Raw genomic sequence first — 27,276 nt, 5'->3', positions numbered from 1 at the left:
CACGAATGCACACGCGAGAAACGCATCTCATATGCCCCGCAATTCCCAAAACCCTATAACAGCCCTGCAACAATCGTTACCATCCGGGTTCTTATAGCCAAGGGTCGTTGTAAAGTGCATACGGTCTATTGCCCAGACTCTCAAAAGCCGCCTAGCCCAGCAAACCCAAAGACAAAAAAAAGATAAAGGCCCTCACCCACTGCGCCCACCCTGGATTGTTGGGGCAAGGGCTGTGAGCGAGCACCTATGAAGAAGGGGCGATGTTGCCAGCATCACCTCGGCCGCCTTTGCCTCTATCCCAGTGCCCATGTTGGCACACACACACCCTGCACCAGATCGTCATTTAAATCTGAGTCGACCTTAGGGTTAGAAGACCACGGGAACCGGCTCAGATATCAAAGACAAACACTCCCCGTGTAGGCTTTCGCAGGCTATCGGTGTAAGGGCGATTTGCGAGCACCTATGCACACAGTGCCCAGCACGAAGCGGTGGGCTGCTGGGCATCACCCTCGGCCGCCTTTGCCTCGACCCCAGTGCTAATATTTACCCACCCTTGCACCAGGTACTCGTTTTAAGGCCGAATCGACCTAGGGGAAGATACGTCCCGGTTCAGATATAAACCCCCCCCCGACACCCCCCCCCCCATTCCTTAACCCCCCCCCCCCCCATATCTCCTGGCTCCCGGGGAGAGTGACGCGCCGTACATGCATGCGTCATGACGTCATGTCTCCTGCGCTCATGCGGACTCTCGGTGCAGAATTCAACACATTACCAGCATCAGCACCGGTACCGCCGCCGCTGCCGCCAACACCACCACCACCACTATCAGCAACATCAGCAACATCATCATCATTATCTCGGCAGCCCCACAATAGCGGCAGGAGCAATAGCGGCGTCTCCATGATTACCATTATCATCTTTCCAGCGCACAAGCGCGCAATCAGTCCGATGGGACGCCTCCGTTGCTGACGATGCTGCTGCTGCTACTGCTGATGAGGAAGAAGAAGACGACGACGGTGATGTAGAAGAAGAAGAAGATGATGATTCTGTTAATGAAGCCACCTTTGATGGTGGCCGGGCGACACCGCCGATGAGGCTGTTCGCGGTGCGCGGTGCAAGGGAACGAACAGACGGCGACTCGCGACGGAGGAAGCCAATAAAGCGAATCTCCATCCCACCCTCGTTGAAGCGCTCCAGGCACCCACCACCCACACCACCACCCGCAGCATCGCCAGGAGCAGCGCCGCGCCAGGCTGCCTTCGGGAAACGCCAAGTATCTGCCAGCGAAGCGACAACACGATATCGGCAGGAGAAAGGGTCGGATCGGGTAAGGCATCTGTGTGTGTGTGTTGGTTGGCGATGCAGGGCGTGGGGTGGTGGTTAGGAGTGATGGATGTAATTTTTTTTGTTCGCATGCCCGCGTGTGTGTCAGTGTGTGTGTGTGATGCGGATGTCGTGCTTAGCAGCGTTGAGCTCGCATGGTTACGGGAGAGATATCGCCCTCCCTCTCTCCCTCTCTGTCACACACACACACACTGGATATCATACCTGCAGAGTCTTTGCTGATGCTGACGTGCTGCATATTGTTTAGCGCGGGCACTGCGCTATAGCTGTGAGCGCGCGTGCTATTCACGTTACAATTCTTCGGGGTAATACTGAAAAATACACATTTGTTTGTGGTTGGTTAAACACAATTATAAGTGCAATTGGGGCATCGTGTGTATTTTTGTTTTGTATTGTTTTCACACATAACGCGATAGTTTCATTCAGAATCATATCAAATATCGGCTCGGGTAGAATGCGGATAGATGCCCACTGTGCCTGTGTGTGTCTGTGTGTAGGATGCAGTTGTTATGCAGTTACCACCCGCACATAATATTGACCCCGCAAGCGAAATGTATTCGAATTTCAAAATTTAGACGACTCATATATATATTTTTTGAGTGCAAGTTCATTGATGTAACGTGTGTATGTGACCGTGCGTGTATGTATATATGCGCGCACGCTCGCGTACGGATGCTGCTGCTCTTGCTGTGGAACAGAATACCGGGCTGCCGTTGTTGATTATATTAGGGGAAGGGTTTCCAGTGGAGACAGGAGGCGTGAAACAGCCTTCCATTGCGGCACGGAGAGGCAAATCTGCTGACGCAGGAGTAGCCGCTCCATTTTGATAGCCAGGCACGGGGAGCGAGGAAAATCACCGACACTCCAAGGTGCCGCCGCTACACACAATAACAACATGCAGTACGTGCTGGAAATACAACTCGTAGCCAATTATTACGCTGCATTAATTGTCCGCCCCTTCGTCAGTCCACTGCTTGATAAGGGCCCATCCCATATGCTGCGTTAGAGCCATTGTGGGGGGGGGGGGGGGGTTGTTAATTGCTTGACCATACTTCATCACGCGGGTCGGTGCGGCAAGCTGAAGAAGAGGGAGAGAGAGAGAGGTAGTGGGGGGGGTGAACGCAGAGATAGGTTCGAGATGTTACTCGATGCGGGCCACTGATGTTAGCCGTGGCCGGGAATCGAGCCCAGGCGGCTGGGTACGAAGTGCCCCCAAGGGCGCGAAGCACTGCACCACCGCTGCCCACCTCCCGTTGTTTGTTTGAATCATGATGCAAACCGATTGCGTATACTTGTATAGATACATTGCAGTATCCGTAGAAAGGCATAAAAACTATACATTTTCTGAGTACAAAGTAATGCAAAAATGTCGGTACAATGGGTTCAATTGTAAAAAAATATATATTAGCGGTAATTTTTTAATGTTGATTGCAGTAGTTGGTAGACATCATACAGGAGTGAATTAATTAGAGATGACATTTCCTTTGAACCCGGGTGACAAACGCCTAAAGAAATGCATATGGCACCAGAAATCGGAAAAAAACTATTTTGAGACGGCATAAGTAAGCATTTATAAGACAATTAATAACGATAACTTTTTCTAACATCTTAAACATTAAGCGTACACGAAACGTAAAGTGAGCTGAATGGACCAGTGGGGAAATGAGCTGAATTAACAAGAGGCTAGAACGGAGGCGAGGGGACCCCCCCCCCCACACACAGCTATAGGGACACGATCCCTTTCCTCATTCATTGCTTCTGCGCCCAATCACGTCCACAGCAAAACAACCAAAGCATCATTCCACAATCCCAGCGGCAATTTGGACGAAACACAACCGACCTTATGTTAGCCATTGTGTAACTGTTCTCGACTCATCTTCCATAATACAGGTTTTTTTGGGGGGGTCTGATCGCGTAAACATAAATGTGTCGTTAAACTCGTCACCACCCGGCACAGCCAATTAGTAAGGGTTGTAAGGTTTGGCACGTAAACAGAACATGACAATTCGTTACTAGTGCAGCACACACCGGTGTGTTACTCGTATACGAGTAACGAATTGACACGTTCTCTTTACGTGACAAACCTTTCTAATTGGCTGTGTCGGGTGGCGGCGGGTTTAACGACGCATTTATATTTACGTGATCTAACCCCAAACAACTGTTTTATGGATAATATTGGTCGTCGAAAGCCTACGTGTTAAACGGACTCATCATCTTCACCGGCGGGGCAGCAATGTGTGCGCCACTTGTACTGCCTGCTGCTCAGCGCGAGAGCGCGCCCGGCCGCTTTTGTCTTCCCTCCGTCAGCGCCGACGGCCACAGAAGCTGTGCTGACGGCACGGCGCGCTTGTGAAGAACTCGTTTTAGGCCGAGTATACCCAGTGCCGGATGATCCTAGTAGCACAAGGAGCTACATATGTAGTGGCTACTGGCCCCGCACTTTCAAGGGCCCCGCGCTAAATGATTGCAAGTTATCGATTCCGGTTCAGTGATTCTGCACTTGCTCTATTACTATAGTACTGAACGACTGGGTGTTTAAGGTTAGCGATTTGTTGTATTTTCTGGCTGTATAGCAAATGAAAAAATGCAATTACTTTACTATGCAAGTGAAAATTTTGTGTTTGAATATTTAGGGTTGTTTTATATTTAGGGCCCCTTTATAACATATGCTACAGACCCCGCACTAGCTTAATCCGGCACTGAGATTACCTAAGGGAGGTCCAGGCCGGGTGCAGACCGTCTCACGGTGCACGTTGACTCGTCTTGTTTAATCGGGCTGTGTGACGAAAACAACTACAAAGGTCCCCCGTATAGCCTTACATAGACTGTTGGGGCAAGTGCTGTTGGCGAGATCCTATTAAGCCTGACACAGCGTGCGACGGGGGGTGGTGGCGTGGACAAACGCCATGTCCCGGCCGCCTTTGTATTCCCAGTCACGAAAACGTATGCATACACATATATTGACACGTGATTGTCTTAGAGGATATTGGAGGTGCTCTTAGCGAGCGCCTATTCGGGCTTTAACGTCACAAGACAGTGGTGGGAGTGGTGGCACAGCGGTTAGCGCACCCACAGTGGGCACCCTCTCGACCAACCCGCACTGACCAGCGTGGTGAAGTATGGCCAAAAAAACCCCAATGATTGGCGTGGCGTCGGTGGTGAAAGGGGGGATGGGGGGGGGAGCCCTTTATCCAGCAGTGGATTAACAAAATGACTGCATTGCACGTGTCGAAGAGAGGGGGTGGTTGTGTCGTCAGTACCTCGAACCTTCGTCGGCATACCGGAGGGGCTATGCCAGCGCAGGTGCAGGCACAGATTTGTTGCTTTTGGTGTAAATCGCCACTGTCAGAAACACCAGAAAAAACACAAAACCCAAAGACAAAGGTCCCCTATGTAGCCTTTTTAACAAACTTGGGGCAAGTGCTGTTTATCGAGCACCTATGAAGGCCGACACAGCACACGAAGAGGTGAGTGGCTGTCACAAATACCAAAGACAGAGATCTCCCATATTGACTTTAATGAGCTGTTGGGGCAAGTGCTCGCATATATAGCCTGTAACAGATTGTTGAGGCAAGTGCTGTTAGCGAGCACCTATTTAAGCCGGCACGGCACACGACGGGGTCGGTGGCCAGCACCACATGCCTGGCTGCATTTGTCTCCCTAGTGGCGATGCTTACACACCGCACTAGGTACTCATTTGAGGCTGAGTCGACGTAGGGGAGGACCAGAACCGGTTCAGATAATTGCCACCGGTGTTGGCTGTGAGCGGGAATCGAACTCGGGTTGCCGGGTTCGTAGCGCAGCGTGCTAACCGCTACGCCACCGCTCCTCGCATACATACATACATGCACACACCCACTCACACACAGGCGCTACCAGAATTCACAGTCATATATTCCACATACGCCGACATTTACACGCTCAGACATGGAAAGACAAATGTCGTGGACATCAGAAGGTCAGGTCAGAAAAAGCAATAGTTGTGCTATACTTCAGTGCTCCCATGGCTACGTTCCCCCCCACAGTCATCAACCTGCACTGACCAGCGTGGCGAAGTATGGTTACATAAACCCACAAGACCCGGGGTGGCCCTCGGGGCTGCCACCTCTCTGGGTTTTTTGACCCGGTCAGTCCGGGAATCGACTTCATTGTTCAGGTGGCAGGAAATGATTTGTATCCACATCTGTTGGCGGTATTGTGCTGAACCTTATTCAGAGTAGATAGCGAAGTTTTGATAGACTTTGTGCCGACTGAAACATGTAGCTGGGGTTTGGTCTGTGGAAGAAAGTGACAACCCGACGTGGCCCTCATCCAGCAGCGGATTGACAAATGTGTATGCGTAGCTTCTGAAAATGAAGCTAATATCTCAGTGGGCTTTGCCTGGTAAAATATCATTTCGAGTGATTTTCTTACTTTGCACTCCTATCGTGTTTTTGTATTGTTTGCTGTTGTGACTTTCTGACCCGTCCCTACTGGACATCCGTGAAAAAAGAGCTTCATAGCTCATCGGATTCCTCCAGTGGACGCTTGCTTATACAGACACACTCGCGCACACGTCATACGCATAGGCTCACGTTAATGGGGACCAACATATAATATGCAAACAAGAATGTAAATCCTGACTGTCTATTCTAATAGATTTGCATTCATAGTCAGTCGATAAAAACGTCAAATTATAAGTTGGAGGGGAGAAAAAAAGATGGTCAAGAATATGCATGGATTATGTAACGCGTTCCCAACCTGCGTTTGTCTTCAGAAGCATTTAATAGCTTCGTTAGAGCAGTACGGAAGACAACGGGTGGTTGTCAGGGCCAAACGCATGTGCGCTTTTGCAAATGCATGTAGTGAGATAATTTTAACCCCTGGTTTGAATCTCTAGGTTTTGCGTAACCCTTTGACACAGCTGTCAACCCATACGGTTTACTCCGTATTCTTGTACAGGGATATTGAGTTGTCAGGTCCATACGGCATACAGACGTTTCAATACGGGCAAAAACAAGTGTATATTTGTTTGTGTTTCTCCCTTGTGATGGGACTTTGTAGGATGAACGCTGAGATTTATAAGGGCACGGGGTGACCAATGAGGTCTGAATTGGTCTGTAATAAGGTGGGGCACTAATAAGGGGTTGACAGGTATGCTTTGATCACTTTGGACGATTTTGAATTGGGTCAGTCCCTAATAGCCTCACAACGTTATACTAAAGTTTGCTACATATTGTATAATCTTTTTCGACAGTTATCGTGCACCCTCCACCTCCTCGCCCCGACGGATGGCCAAGCAGCGCAAGTGCATAAAAGCTTCACAGCTCGCAGTTATGCTGCTGCATAGTTGTGTAAATGTTTCATTCGGGCTGTTGCCGTATGTTGTCGGCATGGTGTCTGACGTCTCGCTCCACGTGATGCTGGGAGCTTCTTCAGGAAATACATTTCAGTTCCTAAAGATATTTGGTACCCGAGGAAGCTTCCAGCGCGTGAAGCGAAACGTCGGACATCTTGCAGAACAATGCGCGGGGCATCCCAGAGCTAGACAGCACAACTGCGAAAACTCACGCAGTTATATGCTTCCAGCCTTAATTGGAAAGCATGTAATTATGGCTTCATGTAATAAACGTGGACACCCCTAATAAAACATCTTCGCCGGTTAGAAACATTTAGGCTAGCCTGCCTACGATCCATCCTGGGTTTAACCAGGCTGGATTTTGTGAGCTCACAAATCTTTGAAAGAACTGGGCACGGTCCCATCGGTGAGCTCCTCCGGCAGGCAAGGCTGCGTTGGCTGGGTCATGTAGCCCGCATGCCCAGCCACCACATGCCAAAACAGATTTTGTTCGGCCGGATCGAGGGGGCTAAACGGGCGCGGCACGAGCTAGATAAGAGATGGAGTGATGTGGTACAGGAGGACGTGGAGCTGAGTGGACTTGCCGATGACTGGTACCAGCGGTGTCAAGATCGGCCTCTGTGGAGGAGGCTCGTGAAGGACGCTGCTGGGCAGTTGGAGGCAGTCGCCCTCCAACAACAACGGAGGGCGGAGGAGCGACGCTCACAACAACGAGCGGAGCGCTGGGTGGCTAAAGCTCAGCAGGTTGGCACAGTAGGGGGCAAGGTGGTGCATCAGCCAGTCATCTCAGAGATCTTAGTCAGTCGACCGGTAACACTTGGGTCTGCCCCGTGACCTCCTGCCATCGGGCGTTCGACACTTCACGTGGCCTCATGGCCTGGCACAAGCGTCGTGGTGACGTCACCGCCACTTATTGGCGAATGGCGGTTGTTGTTGTTGTTGTTGTGTGTGTGTCTATTTCCGTCTGTGTGTGGGGAGCAGTAGTGTAGCGGTTAGCGCGCTGTGCTACGAACCCGGTGACCCTAGTTCGATTCCCGCTCACGGCCAACACCAGTGACGGTTATTCGAACCGGCCCTGGGCCTCCCCTAGGTCGATTCAGCCTCAAATGAGTACCTGGTGCGGTGGGTAAACATCGACACTGGGGAAACAAAGGCGGTCGGGCGTGGTGCTGGCCACCCATCCCCTGGTGTGCTGTGCTGGCCTTCATAGGTGCTCGCTAACAGCACTGGCCCCTACGGTCTGTTAAGGCAATACGATGGATATTTGTCTTGTGTGTACCCGTGTGCATGTGCGTGCGTGTGCAAACACATCTGGTTACAGGAGGCACGGAGCAGGCGTGTGGCGCGCGTTCGGGCGTGCACGTTGACGGCGACGGCCCCCGGCTCCCCATCTCGCCTGCATCATGACGGTGGTGGGTGTCAAGGCCGGCTCGGATGATGCGGCCGTGGCGGTGCAGGGAGGCTACCCGCAGGAGCGGTACGAGCTGGCACGGCCCGGCGGCCATGACTTCTGCGAGCGCGTGGTCATCAACGTGTCCGGCCTGCGCTTCGAGACGCAGCTGCGCACGCTGGCCCAGTTCCCCGACACGCTGCTGGGAGACCCCCAGAAGCGGATGCGCTACTTCGACCCGCTGCGCAACGAGTACTTCTTCGACCGCAACCGGCCGAGCTTCGACGCCATCCTCTACTACTACCAGTCAGGCGGCAGGCTGCGCAGGCCCGTGAGCGTGCCCTACGACATCTTTACGGAAGAGGTGCGCTTCTACGACCTGGGCGAGGAGACAATGCTGCGCTATCGCGAGGACGAGGGCTACGTGAAGGAGCCCGAGAAGCCGTTGCCAGAAAATGAGTTCCAGCGCCAGGTGTGGCTCCTCTTCGAGTACCCGGAGAGCTCCAGTCCAGCGCGTGCCATCGCCATCGTGTCCGTGCTCGTCATCCTCATCTCCATCATCATCTTCTGTCTGGAGACGCTGCCCGAGTTCCGCGACGATGCAGACCTCTACAAGGTGTCGTACTACACGAACGGAACGCACTACTTCTACCACAACGTCTTTGCCGACCCCTTCTTCATCATGGAGACCATCTGCATCATTTGGTTTTCCTTTGAGCTCATGGTCCGCTTCTGCGCGTGCCCCAGCAAGGTTGAGTTCGGCAAGAACCTAATGAACATCATCGACATTGTGGCCATCGTGCCCTACTTCATCACGCTCGGCACGGAGATGGCCGAGCAGACTGGCAGCGCCAACGGGCAGCAGACGATGTCGCTCGCCATCCTCAGGGTCATCCGGCTGGTGCGCGTCTTCAGGATCTTCAAGCTATCACGCCACTCCAAGGGGCTGCAGATCCTGGGCCATACGCTGCATGCGTCGATGCGCGAGCTGGGCCTCCTCATCTTCTTCCTCTTCATCGGCGTCATCCTCTTCTCGAGCGCCGTCTTCTTCGCCGAGGTGGACAGCAAGAAGACGGAATTCCAAAGCATCCCCGACGCGTTCTGGTGGTCATTGGTGACGATGACCACGGTGGGCTACGGCGACATGTCGCCCAAGACGGTGGGAGGCAAGATCGTCGGCTCGCTCTGCGCCATCGCCGGCGTGCTCACGGTCTCGCTGCCCGTGCCGGTCATCGTGTCCAACTTCAACTACTTCTACCAGCGCGAGACGGAAGGCGAGGACCAGACGGTCTATTCGCACGTGCACAGCACGCCCTTCCACGAAGCGACGCACGCCGACAATGCCGAGGCCAACTCGGAGCTGTGCCGCCGCAGCATTTGCAGCTTCTCGTCGTTCGAGAAGATCGACTGCAAGGAGGCGGACGAGCACGCGGACGAGGACTCATGCGTCGAGGGCGAGCTCAAGCTCAGCAACTGCAACGTGGCGACGGCGCAGCAGCACAAGCACGTCGGCGGCAGTCGGATCGAGACGGACGTGTGAGACCTTTCTCCATCTTGTCAGTGGTCTTTGTCATTTTTTTTCGTCTTGAAAGAAGAAGAAAACAACAAACGGCTGCTCCGAATCGGATTTGTACTGGCGTCAGAGAAAACGATAACAAACATTTGCTGCTGCCAGCAGTGGAACTAATGACTATTAATCTTCCACCTCTAACCCTAATCTTCCTGGCACTTAAAAGCAGTGACCAACATCGCGTCTGCCGGTAAGAGCACCGACCCTACGTCAAGCCACTGAATAACTTGTTGGCACCAAGGTAACCTTTGACCTGATGTTACCGGTAAGGCTCGTGTAGCTGCTGCTCTCAGTAGATTTTCTATTGGATCGAGGCACTTGTTTTTTTCTTTCCTGTATTGGACATCTTATTGCCACACCTACGCTTAGTATTGGTGGACTCATCGTGATGCACTTTGTATACGGAACACTTAACGCTGCTGAGAGCCTCAGAAGAAGTAACACTGGCCTCGGACTATAATAAATCTGGCTGTACAACTGCAGTGGGTTTTTTTTTGCCGTTGTGCTGCATAGGCACAGCTCTCCAATGCGTTTTCAGGGTTGTTCAGTTCCTGATGGAAGCTCCCGGAGCGTGGAGCAACAGCGTCGGTCACCACGCCTAAGAATACACGGTACGATCTGAAAACGCATCGGGGAGCCGTTAATGTGACCAAGTTTGGTCGGATGACTTCCATTCTCAAAGGGGAAGCAAACAGCCCAGATCAAACTATCCTAGGGATGAAAATTATTACCGAAGCGAAACCCAAGCCGACAACGTCTCGCGCGCGTCAAGTTTGCGCCGGACCTGCGACAGGCATTCTAGGGTGTGAATGCACGTTGGGTGAGCAGCTTTCGTCACAAAGGCGCCCGCTCGCACTCACGCACGCTAACCTTTCGACTTTTTATTTGAATGAAAGTTGTTGGAAAATAATGCAAACGACAACTCGGCGTGCATGCGTGCGCGTACATAAACGCACACATGTGAGATGCACGCGTGAAGAGTGAGGAATACAAGGGCCACTTTTGGTTTCCCGTTGCGCGCAAATGTATTTCACGAGGGAAATTGGGATAAGGCAAACATTGCTAAAAGCGGCACTTCCACTTAAAACCTTTCTGGAGACTGGCAGCCCGAGTAAGAGTTTGTATAATTTTAAACCGCTAAACATAAGTCGATAACATAGGCTATTACATTTGGGAAACTACATGTTCCCGTTCTACGCTTGATATTAATGTCCACCACTGTTTGGGACCCTGCATCAAGTGCTATGCACTCACTGGTTGGTGCTCAAATGACTCAATCCAGAGGGATGATGATGAGTCAACCCTGGCCAGAATCACAGCTGACGATCTTGTCATTGGAGGCCCTGCACTGCTGTACCCACTGACATTTTAATGATCCACACTCTTGTTTATACATGTTTAAATATGTATCGCCACACATCTACAAAAGTAATTTTCTTAAATTAGGAACAGCATGGCATGCATTATGTGATTTCCAAACTTTGCACTTTAACGATTAAATGGAAATGGCTCCCATGTTTAAGCGAGTCCTGGAGATGTTCATCGCCTCTCATCGTTGTTTCATGTATCTGGAGTGGAACATTCCACATTCCTATGGAGGTGCCCTGCAGATTAGAGATAACTCTAAACATTGCATTACATTGCTTTGGTTTAACTTGTTTATTTTTTAGACGCTGTATGGATCACAGCACCACTGCTGCTGTGATCCATACTGTATGTCATCGACTGCCCCCTTGGATTGGTTGAAACGAATGTAGCATTCAACTATGACACGTATCAAAACTGTTGCTTTTCCATAGTGCCATACTTAAAGGAGGCTTATAAATAATTTGCACTCAACAACAATTGCCAATGTTGACCGCCCACATCGCAGTGCAACCTCGCCAAAAGGTGCACGTTATGTGAACCCCATTAATAAAGATAATTGCCATGGCGATCGTGAGCATGGTGGGACGATGTTGGCCCTGGGAGTCCTGTTATTCCGCCAACACAACTATGGCTGCGTATTAAAAAAATACCGAAACGAGAATTGTAAAAGTCAAAGTGTGTTAATGCTCAAACTAGCATGGAGGGGTAGCGGACATTCCACATTCCTGTGGTGGGAGGCCTATCTTCATTGAACACATGTAGCATCATCACAAAAGAAGTCATAATTTCCATTTTAAAACATTATTTCGTCTAAGACAATGCATTTTACAAAAATAATGGAAGGATGTTGAAAACGATAACCTATATGTAAAAAACTGTAGATTTTCTATAATCTTAATATTTGTTAGCCTGCTGGGTCAGCACGTGATTGAAGAGTAAACATTGGCAGACGTGAACAGGTGGGGTAATACAAGGTGTTTCGTTATCAAGGGACAAAGGCTGCTGGTTTTTGGTTTGAGAGGCCACTGGGCATAGTGCACAATGACAATTCTGCAGCATCTGTGACAAAAGTTCGGATATCTGTCACAGATAAGCCAATGCAGAGATGGGAGATTTATATATGCAGTAGTAGATATAACTGTGACATTTCCTATCCGTGGCCGATTTACCTGCGCCATTACTATTATTAATTGACTGGGCCTGGACACACCTCTTGACTGGATAACGGTCTACGGAGGAGACCGGCGATGGAATGGCAGCCAAAGGAGGAGAACGCGTCCAAGAGACGTCATCGCCGCAGAGACGGAGCGGTGGGATTGCTTCGTGTGCGGGAGTGAGATGGATGGCAGCAGTACTGGGCGGTGAGGAATAGTGACTCATGCAGAGAGGCCTCAATCCACCAGTGGACAGACAATGGCTGACGATTATTATCGTGGGACCTTTTTGTCAGTATCAAAGTATGAAAAATAACAATAGGTTTTACCATTTCTGGCAATAAAACAGGTGTTAAATATATTCTTGGTTCTTTCGGTAAAGTCACGTTGAAGGGAAACAATAAAATAATATATATAAAATAATAAAAGGTGTTAAGATATTATTGGTTCTTTAAGGTATAGTCACGTTGAAGGGAAATATTAAAATAATAAAAATAAAACAATAAAATTATCAAAATGATATTGTTTTATTATTATTTTATTATTATTTCCCTTCTACGTGACTTTACCGAAAGAATCAAGAATATGAATTCCTGCAGTCTCGAAAGCTTTAAAACGAGGTGTTAAGATGTTCAAACACCAAATAGAAACCTTTTGCAAGGAAACAAGTCTGCATTAACCACACGTGGTACTTGTGGTGAACACGCAAACAGTTTCAAAGACAATGCATATATTATCAGATAATGAATATTACCTATTTTCTAAAATTTTGCAAAGAGGATGGATTTTTTTGTGTGTGTGCCACTCCTGCTATCCTCGTGAAAATGGATCACAGAGAGGTCTGTGGATCTTCCTGTTGTCCGTTCTACCTTTCGTTTGTGGTTGACTCTTGCCACGGATATTGTAACACCATGCAAAAAAAAGAGCGCTAAATGTCATCATTCAACATGTTTCGCACCTCCGATTAGCACGGTTGGCTATGTACAGTGCAACATAAGTTCAACATACATCTTTTTTTGCCATCATCATTTTCATCCATCCTTGTCCATTGTTGTCTCTAACATCTGTCATCCTCACCCATTGTTATCAACTCCATCATCATCGTCATCGCCGCCGTAATTATAAACATCTTCACCAATTCTCCTAATTACCTCCATCATTAAAGGTAAATACATAACCATCATTATCACATTTGTGTTCATCTCACAGCTGTTGGACCAATCTACAATTTGTCGTCCAAGGCCCTGCTCCTGCGGTACTGTATTCTTTCAAGTGGATTCCCAGCGCCTATCAACAAATCTCCCCAGGATGGGACCAATCCCTCTTAAGCTCTCAGAAGCTAAGCAGCGTTTAGCCTGGATAGCGCTGGGATGGGGGAGACCTCCATGCACGGCAGGCTGTTGTAAGCTGCTGTGGGGGTGACGTGTTGGGCGGAAGAGGCCAGTGCAATTGTTACTGCACTCTCTCACGTCTGTGAACCCTGCCTTCACTAACCCGTACTGACCAGAATGGTGAAGTTTGGTCAAATAGCCCCTGTAACCCATACAGCATGGTGAGGCTCATGTCCAGCAGTAGATTACAATACATGTCGTCTGAATTGGTCGTTGACTCAAAGGTGCACACTGCATCGTAGGGGTTTGGCCATTTCTGCAGCAGTGACTGCAAAGACGGTGAGGATGTGGACGTACAGCGGTGAATCGTTGAATCCGTTTGTACAGAGCGCTGAGACCTACCCTCTCCAATGCGTTTTTTCATTCGGGTATCCGTGCTCGGGTTTCATTCCGCACAGCCAAACACTCGCGGACAGAATTGGCCAAAACGATCCCATTTGCAAGACCCTGCTGAGACTCCGTAAAATAATAATTTTTTTCTGTATTAAAGAGTGGGCATTATAAAAACAAGTTACATCATGGGACCTCCTTTGCCAGTACCAAAATATGAGAATCGGTTTTCCCCTTTTTTTCTGGCAACAAAACAGGTGTTGAGATTTTGACTTCAAGCTTTCGTGATTGCAGGAATTCGAACTCTTTGGGTCTTTCGGTAAAGTCACGTAGATAGAAAAAAATCACGACGTTTTGATCGCAACACAAGCAATCGTCTTCAGGTGAAAAAATTCAGCAGGCAGACTGCTGAGGCAGGAATAAATATTCTATCCACGTGACTTTACCGAAAGACCCAAAGAGTAGGTGTTGAGATGTTAAAACACCAAACTGAAACCTTTTACAGAAAAAGGGGAAAACCTAATCTCATATTTTGGTAGTGGCAAAGGAGGTCCCATGATGTAGCTGCTGACCCCGAGCTCTCATTACTCTGATAGTGGCATTGTCTTTGGGCTGTACGCCTTTTGGCGTCCTCTGGTATAACACCGTTTGAGACGAGGCTCAATAGAAAGCTGTCTCTGGTGGGGACCAATCAGTTTCAAAGACAATGCCAATATATTATCAGAGTGTGTTTTTGTTTGCATGCTGACCACGAGCATTGTGGTTAATGCACACATGATTCCTTGTTAAAGGTTTCAGTTTGGTGTTTTAACAACTTAACACCTGTTTTGTTGCCAGAAAAAAGGGTAAAAACCTATTCTCATTATAAAACAAGGTTTAGCACAGAGACGGAGTGAAAAGTGGCGACATCGATCAGCGGCCATTGTTATCGTCGTCAACGTCGCCATTGATCGCGGTGGCAGCGTCAGTGACTGGTGTCAGACGACGGTCATCCATCGCTATCGTCAGAAACAACATCATCATCATCATCACAGTCTTTGTTGTCGTCCACCATCATTGTTATCGTCGTGTCATTTAAGTTATTATTGTTGGTGTTGCACATCCATACCGACCAACTATCATTCAAAACTTTGACATCCAGAGTTTTAAATGGTTGGATTTACCTCATTGATCAGGGAAACCTTCGACAAGGTTTCGACATTACTGAATGTCATCGGCAGCGTTGTCTCATGCCACCGGATGCCACGATGTTACGGCCTGTGTGACGCATGTTTATCAATTGTACATAAGCAGGTGATGGAAGCGGTAGAGACATTTATGGAGCAACAAAAATCAGTTTGTACGCAGGTGCGGGTGGGGGGGGTAGATGATTACATCGCGGGGATTGTAAGACGTGGTGGAGGCTTTGGGAGACCTTCATCCAGCAGTTTGGTTGTCCATGGCCGATGATGTTGATATTTGTGTCCCGTGTGTAAATTCCACGTGTCTACGATGGGGTTGCATTCTGCCCTTAACGTAACCTCGAATGCATTACCTTTGACATCCGTGCACCAAGTCCCGTATCATTTCCATCGTAATTACGAGAGAGATTCATGAAGATAGCAAGACGACAAGTTACATACCTTCATCTCAAGCCATGATTTGGCCATATTTGGGCAGTAGACAAATATCTCCCGTATGGCCTTATACGGCTTTTGGGGCAAGCGCTGTTAGCGAGCACCTATGAAGGTCGGCACGTACTTGGGCAATACAACGCATACATACGTTTTTGCTGTGTTTTTTATCACTTCGGTGATGCAATGTCATTAGTCGAAACGATGATAATTGTTCGCTCAATTTGGATGCACAAGCTTACGATGACACGCGTCCAATCGCGGATCGATGTGTTTTTTTTCCCAGCTCGTGATGTGCCACGTGTAATCGGTTCACGCCACCCCTGCAGTCACGAGAGGGGCAGCCATCCAGCCCAGTGTAAACAAAAAAACGATTTGTCGAGTTGAATCGGCCCACCCTGAATTGGGATTCGTTGAATCGACTGCACATCGATGGACTTCCACACACCAATCGTTAATTATATTGAGCAGGAAATTGCAGGGCTTAACCTTTTCATTAAAACCGCGTTACAGATCAGTAAAATTGTAAACTCGAGTGTATTGAACCACCGCATTTACTTGGCAACTGAGACTACACTGTTGAAATTAATGTTCGCTTCTTGTAGAAACACGGTACCAAAACCATTATGCAAAATAGAAATATCTTTGCCTGTGTTCAACTTGGGGTTCCAGCTATGGCTCTAAGTATTCTGTAATTACTCTTTGTTTTTTTCGGTAAAGTCACGTAGAAATAATAAAAATAAAATTATATAATAGCATACGACGTTTCGATTGCAACACAAGCAATCATAATCAGGTACAGAATTAACACAAACACATCAGAGGTGGAGGGGTGTGCTCCTCCGCCTCTCTGTGTCACCTGATGTGTCTGTGTTAATTCTGTACCTGATGATGATTGCTTGTGTTGCAATCGAAACATAGTATGCTATTATATTATTTTATTTTTATTATTTCTACGTGACTTTACCGAAAATACCAAAGAGTCATTCCTGCGGTCACGAAAGCACCTAATCAAGTTTTTATTCTGTAATTGTAGTTAACTTATCCCTCATGCAAGTCTTCTCTGGGCATTCTAGGTTTCTTTCCACACAAAAACAACATACCGAGAAAGTGAATTGGCCAACTGTCCCACGCATTCATCTCGAGTCTCATTGGGCCCTTCCCGAGGGGAAGCAGGGATGGTAATTATGGTGTTCGATAAAAAGGTAAACCTATATTCTTGGTTCTTTCGGTAAAGTCACGTTGAAGGGAAACAATAAAATAATAATAATATATATAAAACAATAACATTCTCACGACGTTTCGACTGTAACACAAACAGTCATCATCAGGTGTGCCGTTGGTTTTCACACCTGATGATGACTGTTTGTGTTACAGTCGAAACGTCGTGAGAATTTTATTGTTTTAATATATATTTTATTATTTTATTGTTTCTCTTCAACGTGACTTTACCGAAAGAACCAAGAATATGAATCACTGCAGTCACGAAAGCTTTAAATCAAAAGGTAAACCTACTTAATCTTAACATTTCTGTCACCGCCCGCCAACGATTAGTTCCAAAGCTTACTTGTGTGCATTTACAAACATATCGTCGTCACCATCAGCCTTGGGTCAATCCACTGCTGGATGAAGGCCTTTACAAGCCGGCGTGATCGCTTACGATCCTGCGATTATAACACAGCAACTTATAGTTACCGAACAGATATATAGTGCAGACATTAATTAAATGGGCATGATGTGTGAAAACATGTTGTCATGTGGTGTAGCCATCTCAACAAGATGCGGTGTTTGTCGTGTAATGATTAAATAGTATGATATTCAATTAATTTCGAGTGATTAAGTGAAGATAATTGTTGCAATATTTCTCACCACCTGGTGACGTTTTGAGGTTACCGAACTAAACAAATGTCAACCAGAGGCCAAACCGATCTCCAAATTAACGATTTGGCTTTACATAGCATCGACATGCAACCGTATGTCGAGGCTTTGTAAATAAACAGAAGGAATGTTTACTTTATTCGGGAAAAATGCAGTCAGTCGTGGGGAGAGCGAAATGAGGAAGGTTCTCGAGTCTGGACTATTAACAGGAGCACAGATTTTGACAGCACAGATGCCTGTGGGAAGGTAGTTCCAGACCGTAGGGGCATCGGAGGAGAATAGGTGACCTCCCACCGAGCTACAGTTGCAGACTAGCGAATGAATTTGTAATATTTTCTGCTGAATTATACAATTTCAAGACTAGAACAATGGCAAGTTGCTCAACGCAGTACTGTACAGCATCATAATCCATGGAGATTGTTATTATATGAGGGTTGCCCTAAAAGTAATGTTACATTTTAACAGGAATAATTGTGATTATATCATGACTCTGTGTGTCATACGCGGGCACCATTTCTAGCCGTCACTTGGAACCGATGCCCCAACTGCCTTTGCCTCTCCTGAGTGAGGCGAATCCCTCGTTTTGCCACGGCTACGCAGAAACCGGAGAGCAGGGTGCCCCTGTCCAGTGGCGGAGGGTCGAAGGGCCCTGGTGCAAATAATGAAATGGGGGGTCCTCTATCCACCGCCTTCTCTGTAGCCCAGCTCCTTGTCCCCTCGAGGTCGTGGGCCCCCGGGCGCAGTTGCACCGCCTGCCGCACTCGTCAGCCACGTGACTGCCCCTGTGTGCCCCCCCCCGCCCCCCCCCCCGGTGCCAGCCTGCTTCAGCATCACGGATCACGGCAGACTCGTTCTGGATCTAATTTCGTAAATGTATTCTGTTCCCCATTTTGAGCGAGGCTGACTTCGGAAGCCATCAAATCAAGTCGTGGGTGCGGTACACGTGGGTGGTGTTTGCAGCGTTCTCGCAGCACAATGCTGTCGCGAAAAAAAAAGAGGCAACGTTAGGGGGGTGGGGGGGGCGATGTTATTATGTAGCAGCAAGAGCCTCTGTGCCATCTACATCACTTGCTAGTTTTGAAACGACATGGCCGTTTTTTTTAAACACAACGTGATGTTTACCGGACAAACTAATTCATTCGCGGTTCGGGACCCCGGATATTTGGAACCGGCAGACCCCATCCACCTGTTTACACTGCATACATGGAGTTGGGTTCTGTAACGTGATCTCATTAGACCCAAAATATCTGCTGGAAGCTTATAGAGCGACGAACTTACTAGTTTTAGAAATACAAAAAAATCACGAGTGTGCAGAATTAATCAATTTTGAAGTATGCAAGAAAGTATTTTTTCGTCACCTATTGCAAATTCAAGTCAATCAACACCGTGTAACTGATTGCTTTCCATTATAGCTGACTTTTCAAGGTCCGAGACAGTTTTCTGGCGAGTCCAAGTCATACGGTAATTTATTTTCGCCAAATTGCAAACTCGCCGTCGGTTCTAACGCACGGCGCGCATTCCGCGCGGGCGGAAGAGGCTGCCGTCGTTGTTTTGGCAGACAAACACGCCGCGTTCGCGCAAAAACCACCGCATTCACTGCAATTTACGAAATCGCCCTGCCGCCTGTGAAACGCACTCCCCGCCGTGGCTGCACTTCTGCCGGCGGAACGATCCTTGGTGGCTGGCTGGGCTTAGGGGCGAGCCTGTGCAATGGGATGCAAGCATCTGACCTCACAAATCCATGTATGTCCTCCCCCCCCCCCCCTCCCTTGCTCATGTCGTGCTCCACATGTGGAATAGTGAGATTCCACAAAATCAGAACTGTGAATATCGTGATTATTTACGTAATCGATTACTCTACCTATTATGAGTTCGATTACTCGACTGATCGGATAACACGAAAGTAGTTTATGGAGGGAAAAAAAAGCATCTCCTCCGTTCCCACATGTGCCACTGGATGGGAGGTGACTACCGGCCGGGATTTTTCGACAAGGAGGATGTGCGGGCAGCTGCCGTTTATTAAAGGGGCCCGAGTAATTGACCACAACTAAAAGTAGTTAATAACTTGTTTCGCTCATAATAATGTTTCAGCTGATCAATCGACTCAGTAGAGCAATTCCTCCCAGTTCTACACACGTTGGGCGAGACGACAGCACAATGAGTGGGAAGAAGGAGTGTCAAGGATATGCGGTAGCGTGGCGCTTAGCGCAATTGTGTTACAAATCTGGCGGTCAGAGTTCGATTGCCAACAGCGGTTAACATCACCGGTTATTATCTGAACTGGTCCTGGCGCGGTTCAGATAATAAGTCGATTAATGTACGTATTATCATGGGACCTCCTTTTCCAGTACCAAAAAATATGAGAATAGGTTTTCCCCTTGTAAAAGGTTTCAGTTTGGTGTTTTAACAACTTAACACCTGTTTTGTTGCCAGAAAAAAGGGGAAATCCTATTATCATATTTTGATACTGGCAAAGGAGGTCCCATGATGTAGATGCTCACCCCGAGCTCTCATTACTCTGATAGTGGCATTGTCTTTGTGCTGTACGCGTTTTGGCGTCCTCTGGTCTAACACCGTTTGAGACGAGGCTCAAAAGAAAGCTGTCTCTCGTGTGGACCAATAGAGTTTCAAGGACAATGCATATATTATCAGAGTATATTCTTGGTTCTTTCGGTAAAGTCACGTAGAAGGGAAACAATCATCATCAGGTGTGAAAACCACACATTTCTTGCTGTGGGTTTCACACCTGATGATGATTGCTTGTGTTTGTATGTTTTTCGTTTGCATTCTGACCACAAGTATTGTGGTTAATGCAGACATGATTCCTTGTAAAAGGTTTCAGTTTGGTGTCTGAACAACTTAACACCTGTTTTGTTGCCAGAAAAAAGGGGAAAACCTATTCTAATGTACGTATGTTGAACTTATTTCGCACCGTACGTAGTCAACCATGCTAATCGGAGGTGCGAAAATGCCAAAAATTACTTCTCAGAAGGGTTCAATAGTGCGGTCTGCCCTAGTGCATGACCTTTTGCCAGCAGCTGGGTGAACAAGAAATTATAGGGCTGCACCATTATCTATCTTAAGAATCGTATGCTTTGTCATTTTGATCAAATCTATTGCTTCATCGTCTTTAACATGTGATTTTTTTACTTTTTCAAAATATATCTAATTTGTGCTATCGTATTAGGTGTGCTTTAAGGACGTTTTAATTTTGAAGATGTGAGCTTCTATTTTATTTTTAGCATCATTATTTTTCAGAGACCCGCCAGTTATTATTTGTCCAACTCTTAACAATGGTATTGCCTGAAATGTTGTACACTTTTCCCAAGTACATCAGTTGGCAGAAGGAAATGCCACTAGGTATACGTGTCTGCAGTAGGCAGAGAGCGTTTATCTACAGTACATATCCAGAACGTTTTGTGAATTATTGGCTGGATGAGGGCCTCACCACGGCTTGAGGATAGATTGACCATACTTCACCACGCTGGTCAATTCGGATTGGTTGGTGAAGGTGTGGGGAGTTCAGGACAGTGGATCAGTGTACATACAAGTTAAGAGCAAAAACATTAATACGCAATTTATTTTCCTTTCACGTGTCTTTATAAATATAAGCTTGCCAAAAAAGATAATACTTTTTTATCTTTCAGTTGCAGTGAGGCAAATCGAATTTTATTATTTTTTTCAAAATGTTACATTATTTACTGCCTTGAAATTAAATAATTTTCCTGCCTCAGCGAATGTTTGTATGAAAAGCAAACGCGTACGTAGCTGTGTTTGCATTTCTGAAAGGAAATTATATTTAACTAGCCAGATTTATGAGCCTAAATCCTAGTTTAATGTTTCGCGGTTGCATTTACCTCATAGATCAGGGCAACTTTGGGCAAGCTTTCGACGTAACTGAATGTTATCAAACTGGATTTGAAGCTTTCGTGACTGCATTGGTTATTTCGGTAAAGTCACGTAAAAATAAATTAAATTAAATAATAATAGAACGCGACGTTTTGATTGCAACACAAGCAACCATCATCAGGTACGAATGAATGAGAAAACAAACCTAGTAAACTTGGAAATATAATGGAATACAACGCAGAGAGTCGGCTAACATAACAGTCAATACCCCACCTGGTTGATTTACGTTCTTCCAAAGATTCCTAAATGTGAGAGAGACAAAACACAGACACGGAGACACACAGACAGACACACAAGCAGAGAGAGACAACACAGAGACACACAGAGAGAGACACACAACATAGACACACAGACAGACACACAAGCAGAGGCAACACAGAGACACACACAGAGAGAGACACACAACATAGACACACAGACAGACACACAAGCAGAGAGAGACAACACAGATACACAGAGAGAGAGAGACACACAACATAGACACACAGACACACAAGCAGAGAGAGACTCACACGGAGACAAACAGAAAGACAACTTCTCTGTCGATGCCTTAAATAGAGAGAGAGGGGGGGGGTGGGGCAGAGAGGCAGAGGGGGAGTTGTGTGGAATGTTATCGACAGCGTTGTCTCGTGCCACCGGGTGCCACAATCTTATGGGCTGTGTGACGCATGCTTATCAATTGTATGGAAGCAGTAGAAATATTTGCAAAGTAAATTCCTCGTACACTTTAGAATAAGTGGGGGAGAATACGTTTGTGATGTGTAACTTTAGTCCAGATCATCGGAGAGTGCCCAGTTGGTAGATCGCAAATGGATGGGAGCACGCAAATGGATGGGAGCACTTGAGACACCCACGAGCTGTGATGACTTAGCCAGGATTAAAATAATAATAAAAAATAAAAGTAAAAGAGTGTTGATTTGAAGCTTTCGTGACTGCAGGAATCCATACTCTTTGGTTCTTTTGGTAAAGATCGCCACACAAGCAATCGTTTTCAGACGGCTGCTTGTGTGGCGATCGAAACGTCGTGATCTATGATATTTTCTACCTACGTGACTTTACCTAAAGAAACAAATAATATAAAAGAGTGTTGTTTTAGTCGACGACAACCTTGTGGATTTCATTTGGTATCTTAGTAGTCAAAACATTCCACTCTTGAATGTTGGCTTGCGGGGCACGCAGTCACTCCGCCCTTCCCGGTTATTCTCATGTCAGGCCATCGGTAAACATGTAGCCGTATTCTTTGGGTCTTTCGGCAAAGCGACGTAGATAGAAAATAAGATTAAAAATAATAAAATATATAATAGTTGTGTGGAAACCCTCCCCCTAGAGGCGGTTAAATCTTGACAAAGCTTTCGTGACTGCAGGAATTCTTATTCTTTGAGTCTTTCGGTAAAGCCACGTAGATTGAAAAAAAAGATCTAATAGTCACGAAAGCTTTAAGCCAAGATTTAAACCGCCTCTACGGGGAGGGTTTCCACACAACTATTAGACCTTTTATTATTTTTATTATTTTTTCCTTCTACGTGGCTTTACCGAAAAATAATACAGTTACGTATTATGTTTTCTATCTACGTGGCTTTACCGAAAGACCCAAAGAATATGTAGCCGGTTACTAATTTTGGTCTTCCTCGGTGCTCTGCCATCTCGAATAACGTTACGAGATGATCTTGAACCTGCGTCCATCTTCCTTGAGGCCACGTAGTTAACTGGGTCTCGTCAGTCAGTCGCGCTTTGGTGGTTGGTGGGGTTAGTCGTCGCCATCGTCGCACGTGATCGCGTTCGCCCCACTCGTTGTCATCGCCGACACCCTGAAGGCGAGCCTTCGGTAGCGGCGAGTCCGCGTGTTCAGCACGCGCCTCGAGACATCACAAACAGGAGCGGCGAGAGGAGGTGGCGACAACGGCAATTAAACACTCGATAAAAGTGTCACTGGCCAAATCTCAGAATGTCAATCGAACGAAGGCAATGAAGCTCAAAGCAGGGGACTAAAGATAGTGTATCATACTCTTTGGTTCTTTCGGTAAAGTCACGTAGGTAGAAAAATAAAAAAATATATATCAAGACGTTCCAAATCAAGATAGGGTATCCCGTCTCCAATTAAAGTTAAACCCACTTTTTAAACATAACACTGTCCGTGGCGCGAACATCAATCCCTACCATAGCATTATCCCCGTGCCCTAACTTATAACGCGAACTTAGAAAACATAAAACAACCTTAGCACAAATCATAGTAATAATTCTAGCACGAGCATTAGAGCTATCTCTCACACTGAGGTTTGACCAGGTGTTGCCGTTAGCAGAGAGCTTGACTCACAGGAAGTAGGACAAGTTTATTTCCAGTTCGGTTGTCTTACTTAACCAATCCTCCAGGGTGGATAAAATAATGCACCATTTTCTTTGAAGCGAAAAGGGGTTGTGATATTTGCCAGATGCCCCTCTGTCATAGGAATGTGGAATGGTTTATCATTGGTTCACGAGGGAAAGACTACCCAAACAGTGCGTCTTTGAGGATAGAAACACTTTGACTTTTGGTATAACATTTAACTTATTCTATCTGTAATAATCACATTGGATATAATTGGAACACGGTAATCGGGCTTATCCTGAAATTTTCTTACATTTTCAACCAATCCAACTATACCGCTGCCATTAAACCTATTCCTAACACGAATCTTTTATCATCACCATCATCATTGTCCATTGTCTCTACACCGATTGAAGGTCTCCCCAAGCCATCGCTATGTCTCATAGTTTCGTGATGCAAAAATCCATTGAGAAACTGACCATTAGTTTATATTATCACCCCATGGTGGACGTCTTCTCGGGCTAACCATTACCCTAACACTATTCCTCACTATAACAATAACACTTAACAACAACAACTTTGCCACGACTGGAACATTAATCTTAAACACAATCCAAAAAAATCGCACCGTGATGCTATCTCTTATCTTTGTGTACACTTATTCTGCATTAACATTAACCCTAGCCCAATTTGGTCAGTGGGTGCTCCCACCTCTTACAAGGTGCATTGACCAGCGTGGAAGAGTAGGCCAAAATAAAAACCTCCAGAGGGACACTTTCCAGAGCTCTAAGTGCAGCCCCTTCCGCCAGCAGTGGAATGAGCAATACATTTTAGATTCCTCACACCTTTACCTACCCATTGCAATAACCCTAACACTGTCCTAACATGAACCGTGATCCCCAGCTCCTAAACCCCCCAATCCCTCTCTTAACACATTAAATCCGCGCTGTGTGAAAGTCGTGCGAAACAAAATCCTTTAAATATAATTGCGGTGAGGGTTTTTTTTTAATATTTGCAGCGCTGCACCTCGGCCAATGTCACTTTAGTAATAAAAGTGCGCAATTACTCCTCCTCCTCCTCCCTCTTCCCAAAGACCCCCACCGCCATCGCAAGCGAGGCCTCGCGCAACGAGGACATCGCGCAGTTAGCGCGAGACTTGCGACTGAAATCGTCGTTTTTAACCCTTGCCTGCAAGCGTATCGTTAATTAGCGAACTCCAGTAAGATTAAATTTATTTTGGCGTCTTATTTTAAAGAGGTTGGTTCTTTCGCAGATAGCACGCTCATAATTAAAGGGAGTTATGGATATGTTCCAGATTTGATGGTTAACTAATAACGAAAAAAAAATCCCCAAATCAGAGCTTGACATGAAATTTAAGACGATCCAATAAAAACGTGTTTGTGGTTTATTCCGAAGGGAGAAGTGGCGGTGCTAATATGACGTTGCTTCGAGCGACGTCACTTTTGTGAGCCTCAAGACACACAACTACGTAACAATGTAAATGAGACTCTTTGGTTCTTTAAATGTAAATGATCAGAAATATTTAAAATCTGAAAAAAATGCATCCTAAATTTTACTGAAAAAAAATCTCCCAAATTATTTTTCCTCCAAAAAAGGGAGATATTACATTAAAAAACACAACCTTTCAAATTAAAGCCACTACACATCTAACCACCAATCTCAATGCACTCATTCAATCTTTTAGCAATTTTCTCAATAAGATATGGTGCCATCGCGTTCACAATATCCAATCACCTACGGAGAAGATAGAGAGGATCATGGTGAAATCAGTCGGCTATCTACAAATATGGTTATAGCGTGAAGCGTGATCACTATATTTATCGCTATATTTGCAACTATGGTTGGCTGCTCTTGGTCACAAAAAAACATATTACTAATCCTGCGATTCCTAAAACATTTTTTCGTCGTCCAAAACGATCGGCTTTGAGTAATGAACTGCAGCGTTGTTCTTTCTGTAAATAGACCCGCTAGCTGCCCGCTTATAGCCTACGTTCTCTATCCACTGCTGCATGCTCTTGTGTTCCGCAAGCCTTTGCTGCAAATTAATCTGCGCTGCGCAGCACGGAGAATACTCTTCCCTGGCCGTGCGTATCCGTGCGTTCTAGAGCCTTTTTAAAACGCTCTCGGCCCCCCTGTTATATCCCCCCCTCCCCCTCCTCCTCACCACCCCCCCCCCCCACTGCAAAGTGTCTATCACTGGGCATTAATTGTTTTGTAACTTTGTTTTTCACGCAACGGACACAAAAAAAACACTGAAAGAAAAAGACCACGGTGAGCTGTGTTGCGTGGATGTCTGCTGCAAAGGCGTGGGAGTGGATGTCTTGCTGAATGACTGGAAGCGAGATGTCTTTGTTGCCTGAGCTGGTAAACACTACACCGGCATGACATTGGAGAATATGGTCGCACAGAAGAATAGCTTTGCTTCGAAAAAGTTGAAACCCGAGCTGTTTACATCGGTTTATGATGCACACCATTCTCAAAGGATACGCAAATCGTTAAACGATACGATACGATGAAGAGAGATCGAAACATTTGTCTGAAATTGTCCGTGGGATTTAACAACTCGCATAATAATAAGAAGAATAAGAATATTGAAACCACATAGAGAGAATCTGCTGAGCTCATTTGAAAGCAATCAAGTGTTCAATGTCAAAAGTCGTAACAAAAATTAAGATAATGATGACGATGAAGGTGATGATGACTAGAGCTACCAATGGCATCGGGAATATTTTGAGAAATTAAAAACACCTCGGGACGGAAGAACATAAAAATGGAAAATAAACAAAAAAAGTGAAATCCTCGTGAAGAACAAGGTCGCATCTGCAAGCCCTTTACTCGTACAGAATGTACAGTGCCACTTTTCATTTGTTCAAGGAGTCATTTTTTTTTTTACCGAGCCTCTTGAAGAAGGTCTTTGGGGATGACACCGGGCTGGCTGCGAGGAGGATCGTCATGGCGATGGGAGGGAGGCTGGGGGTAGGTTGATGATGGCAGCGCGCAAGAGATGTTGCTGGAGGTGAAAATCGCCCACCAGAGAGATGGCGATTGGTTTTGATGCGGGTTGCTACATTACAAGGGCGGCGTGCGGGGTTGGTGGCTGCTTTGGATTGAAAAACGATGGAGGAAGAAGCTGCGGCGGTGGTGGTGGTGATGGTGACGGTGGTCGTGGAGAGACGAGTTCACGTTGTGGTGAGTTGGACACCCCGTTTTTTAACCATTTGTTTTGTTGAGTCTTTAATTGTGGAAAGATATAACCGACCTTTTTCTCTAATGGGTATTTTGATATTTTCCATTACCCATTGTGCGACACAACGGCTACACACAAGTTCAATTTATCTAGATCACACAAGTTCAATCAGTGACCCACAACCACTCACAATAATGAGTAACTCAATTAGGTTTGGAATGTTTTCATTTGTTGAGTACTCAGTTTTAATGAAGGAACACTTTGAGGTAATTAGTAGACTTAGCAAAGGGATGATTAATGGGATACAGTATGAAAAAAAAACATTTACGCACTGAAATAACAACAATTATTTAACTTTAAATGTAAATATATGTACCTAAACACGCTTTGGGTGTGTTTCTTTAGTGGCTGGTATCGCCTAACTCTTACATCTCTTTTCCACCACAATCGAGCCGTGCTTGGTGTCGTGCCTAGCCAG

General features: G+C 46.5%; 1 protein-coding gene across 1 annotated transcript in view; it reads left to right on the top strand.

Annotated features, from left to right (window-relative positions):
- The first annotated feature begins 691 nt into the window (after positions 1–691).
- Positions 692–27,276, top strand: part of LOC116952634 (potassium voltage-gated channel subfamily A member 1) — a 37,548-nt gene continuing 10,963 nt past the window's right edge. Inside the window, exons 1-2 of the mRNA XM_032972209.2 lie at positions 692–1,327; positions 8,004–26,800. Of these exons, the coding sequence (XP_032828100.1) occupies positions 8,086–9,612 (1,527 nt within the window). The 5' untranslated portion in view covers positions 692–1,327; positions 8,004–8,085 and the 3' untranslated portion in view covers positions 9,613–26,800. The remainder of the gene's footprint in view (positions 1,328–8,003; positions 26,801–27,276) is intronic.

This window comes from Petromyzon marinus, chromosome 3, assembly GCF_048934315.1.
Source record: "Petromyzon marinus isolate PM22_M1 ecotype Great Lakes invasive population chromosome 3, UKy_Petmar_22M1.pri1.0, whole genome shotgun sequence".
NCBI classification, from domain to species: domain Eukaryota; kingdom Metazoa; phylum Chordata; class Hyperoartia; order Petromyzontiformes; family Petromyzontidae; genus Petromyzon; species Petromyzon marinus.
Note: the sequence above shows the minus strand (reverse complement) of the source record. Positions and strands in the feature narration are given on the sequence as shown.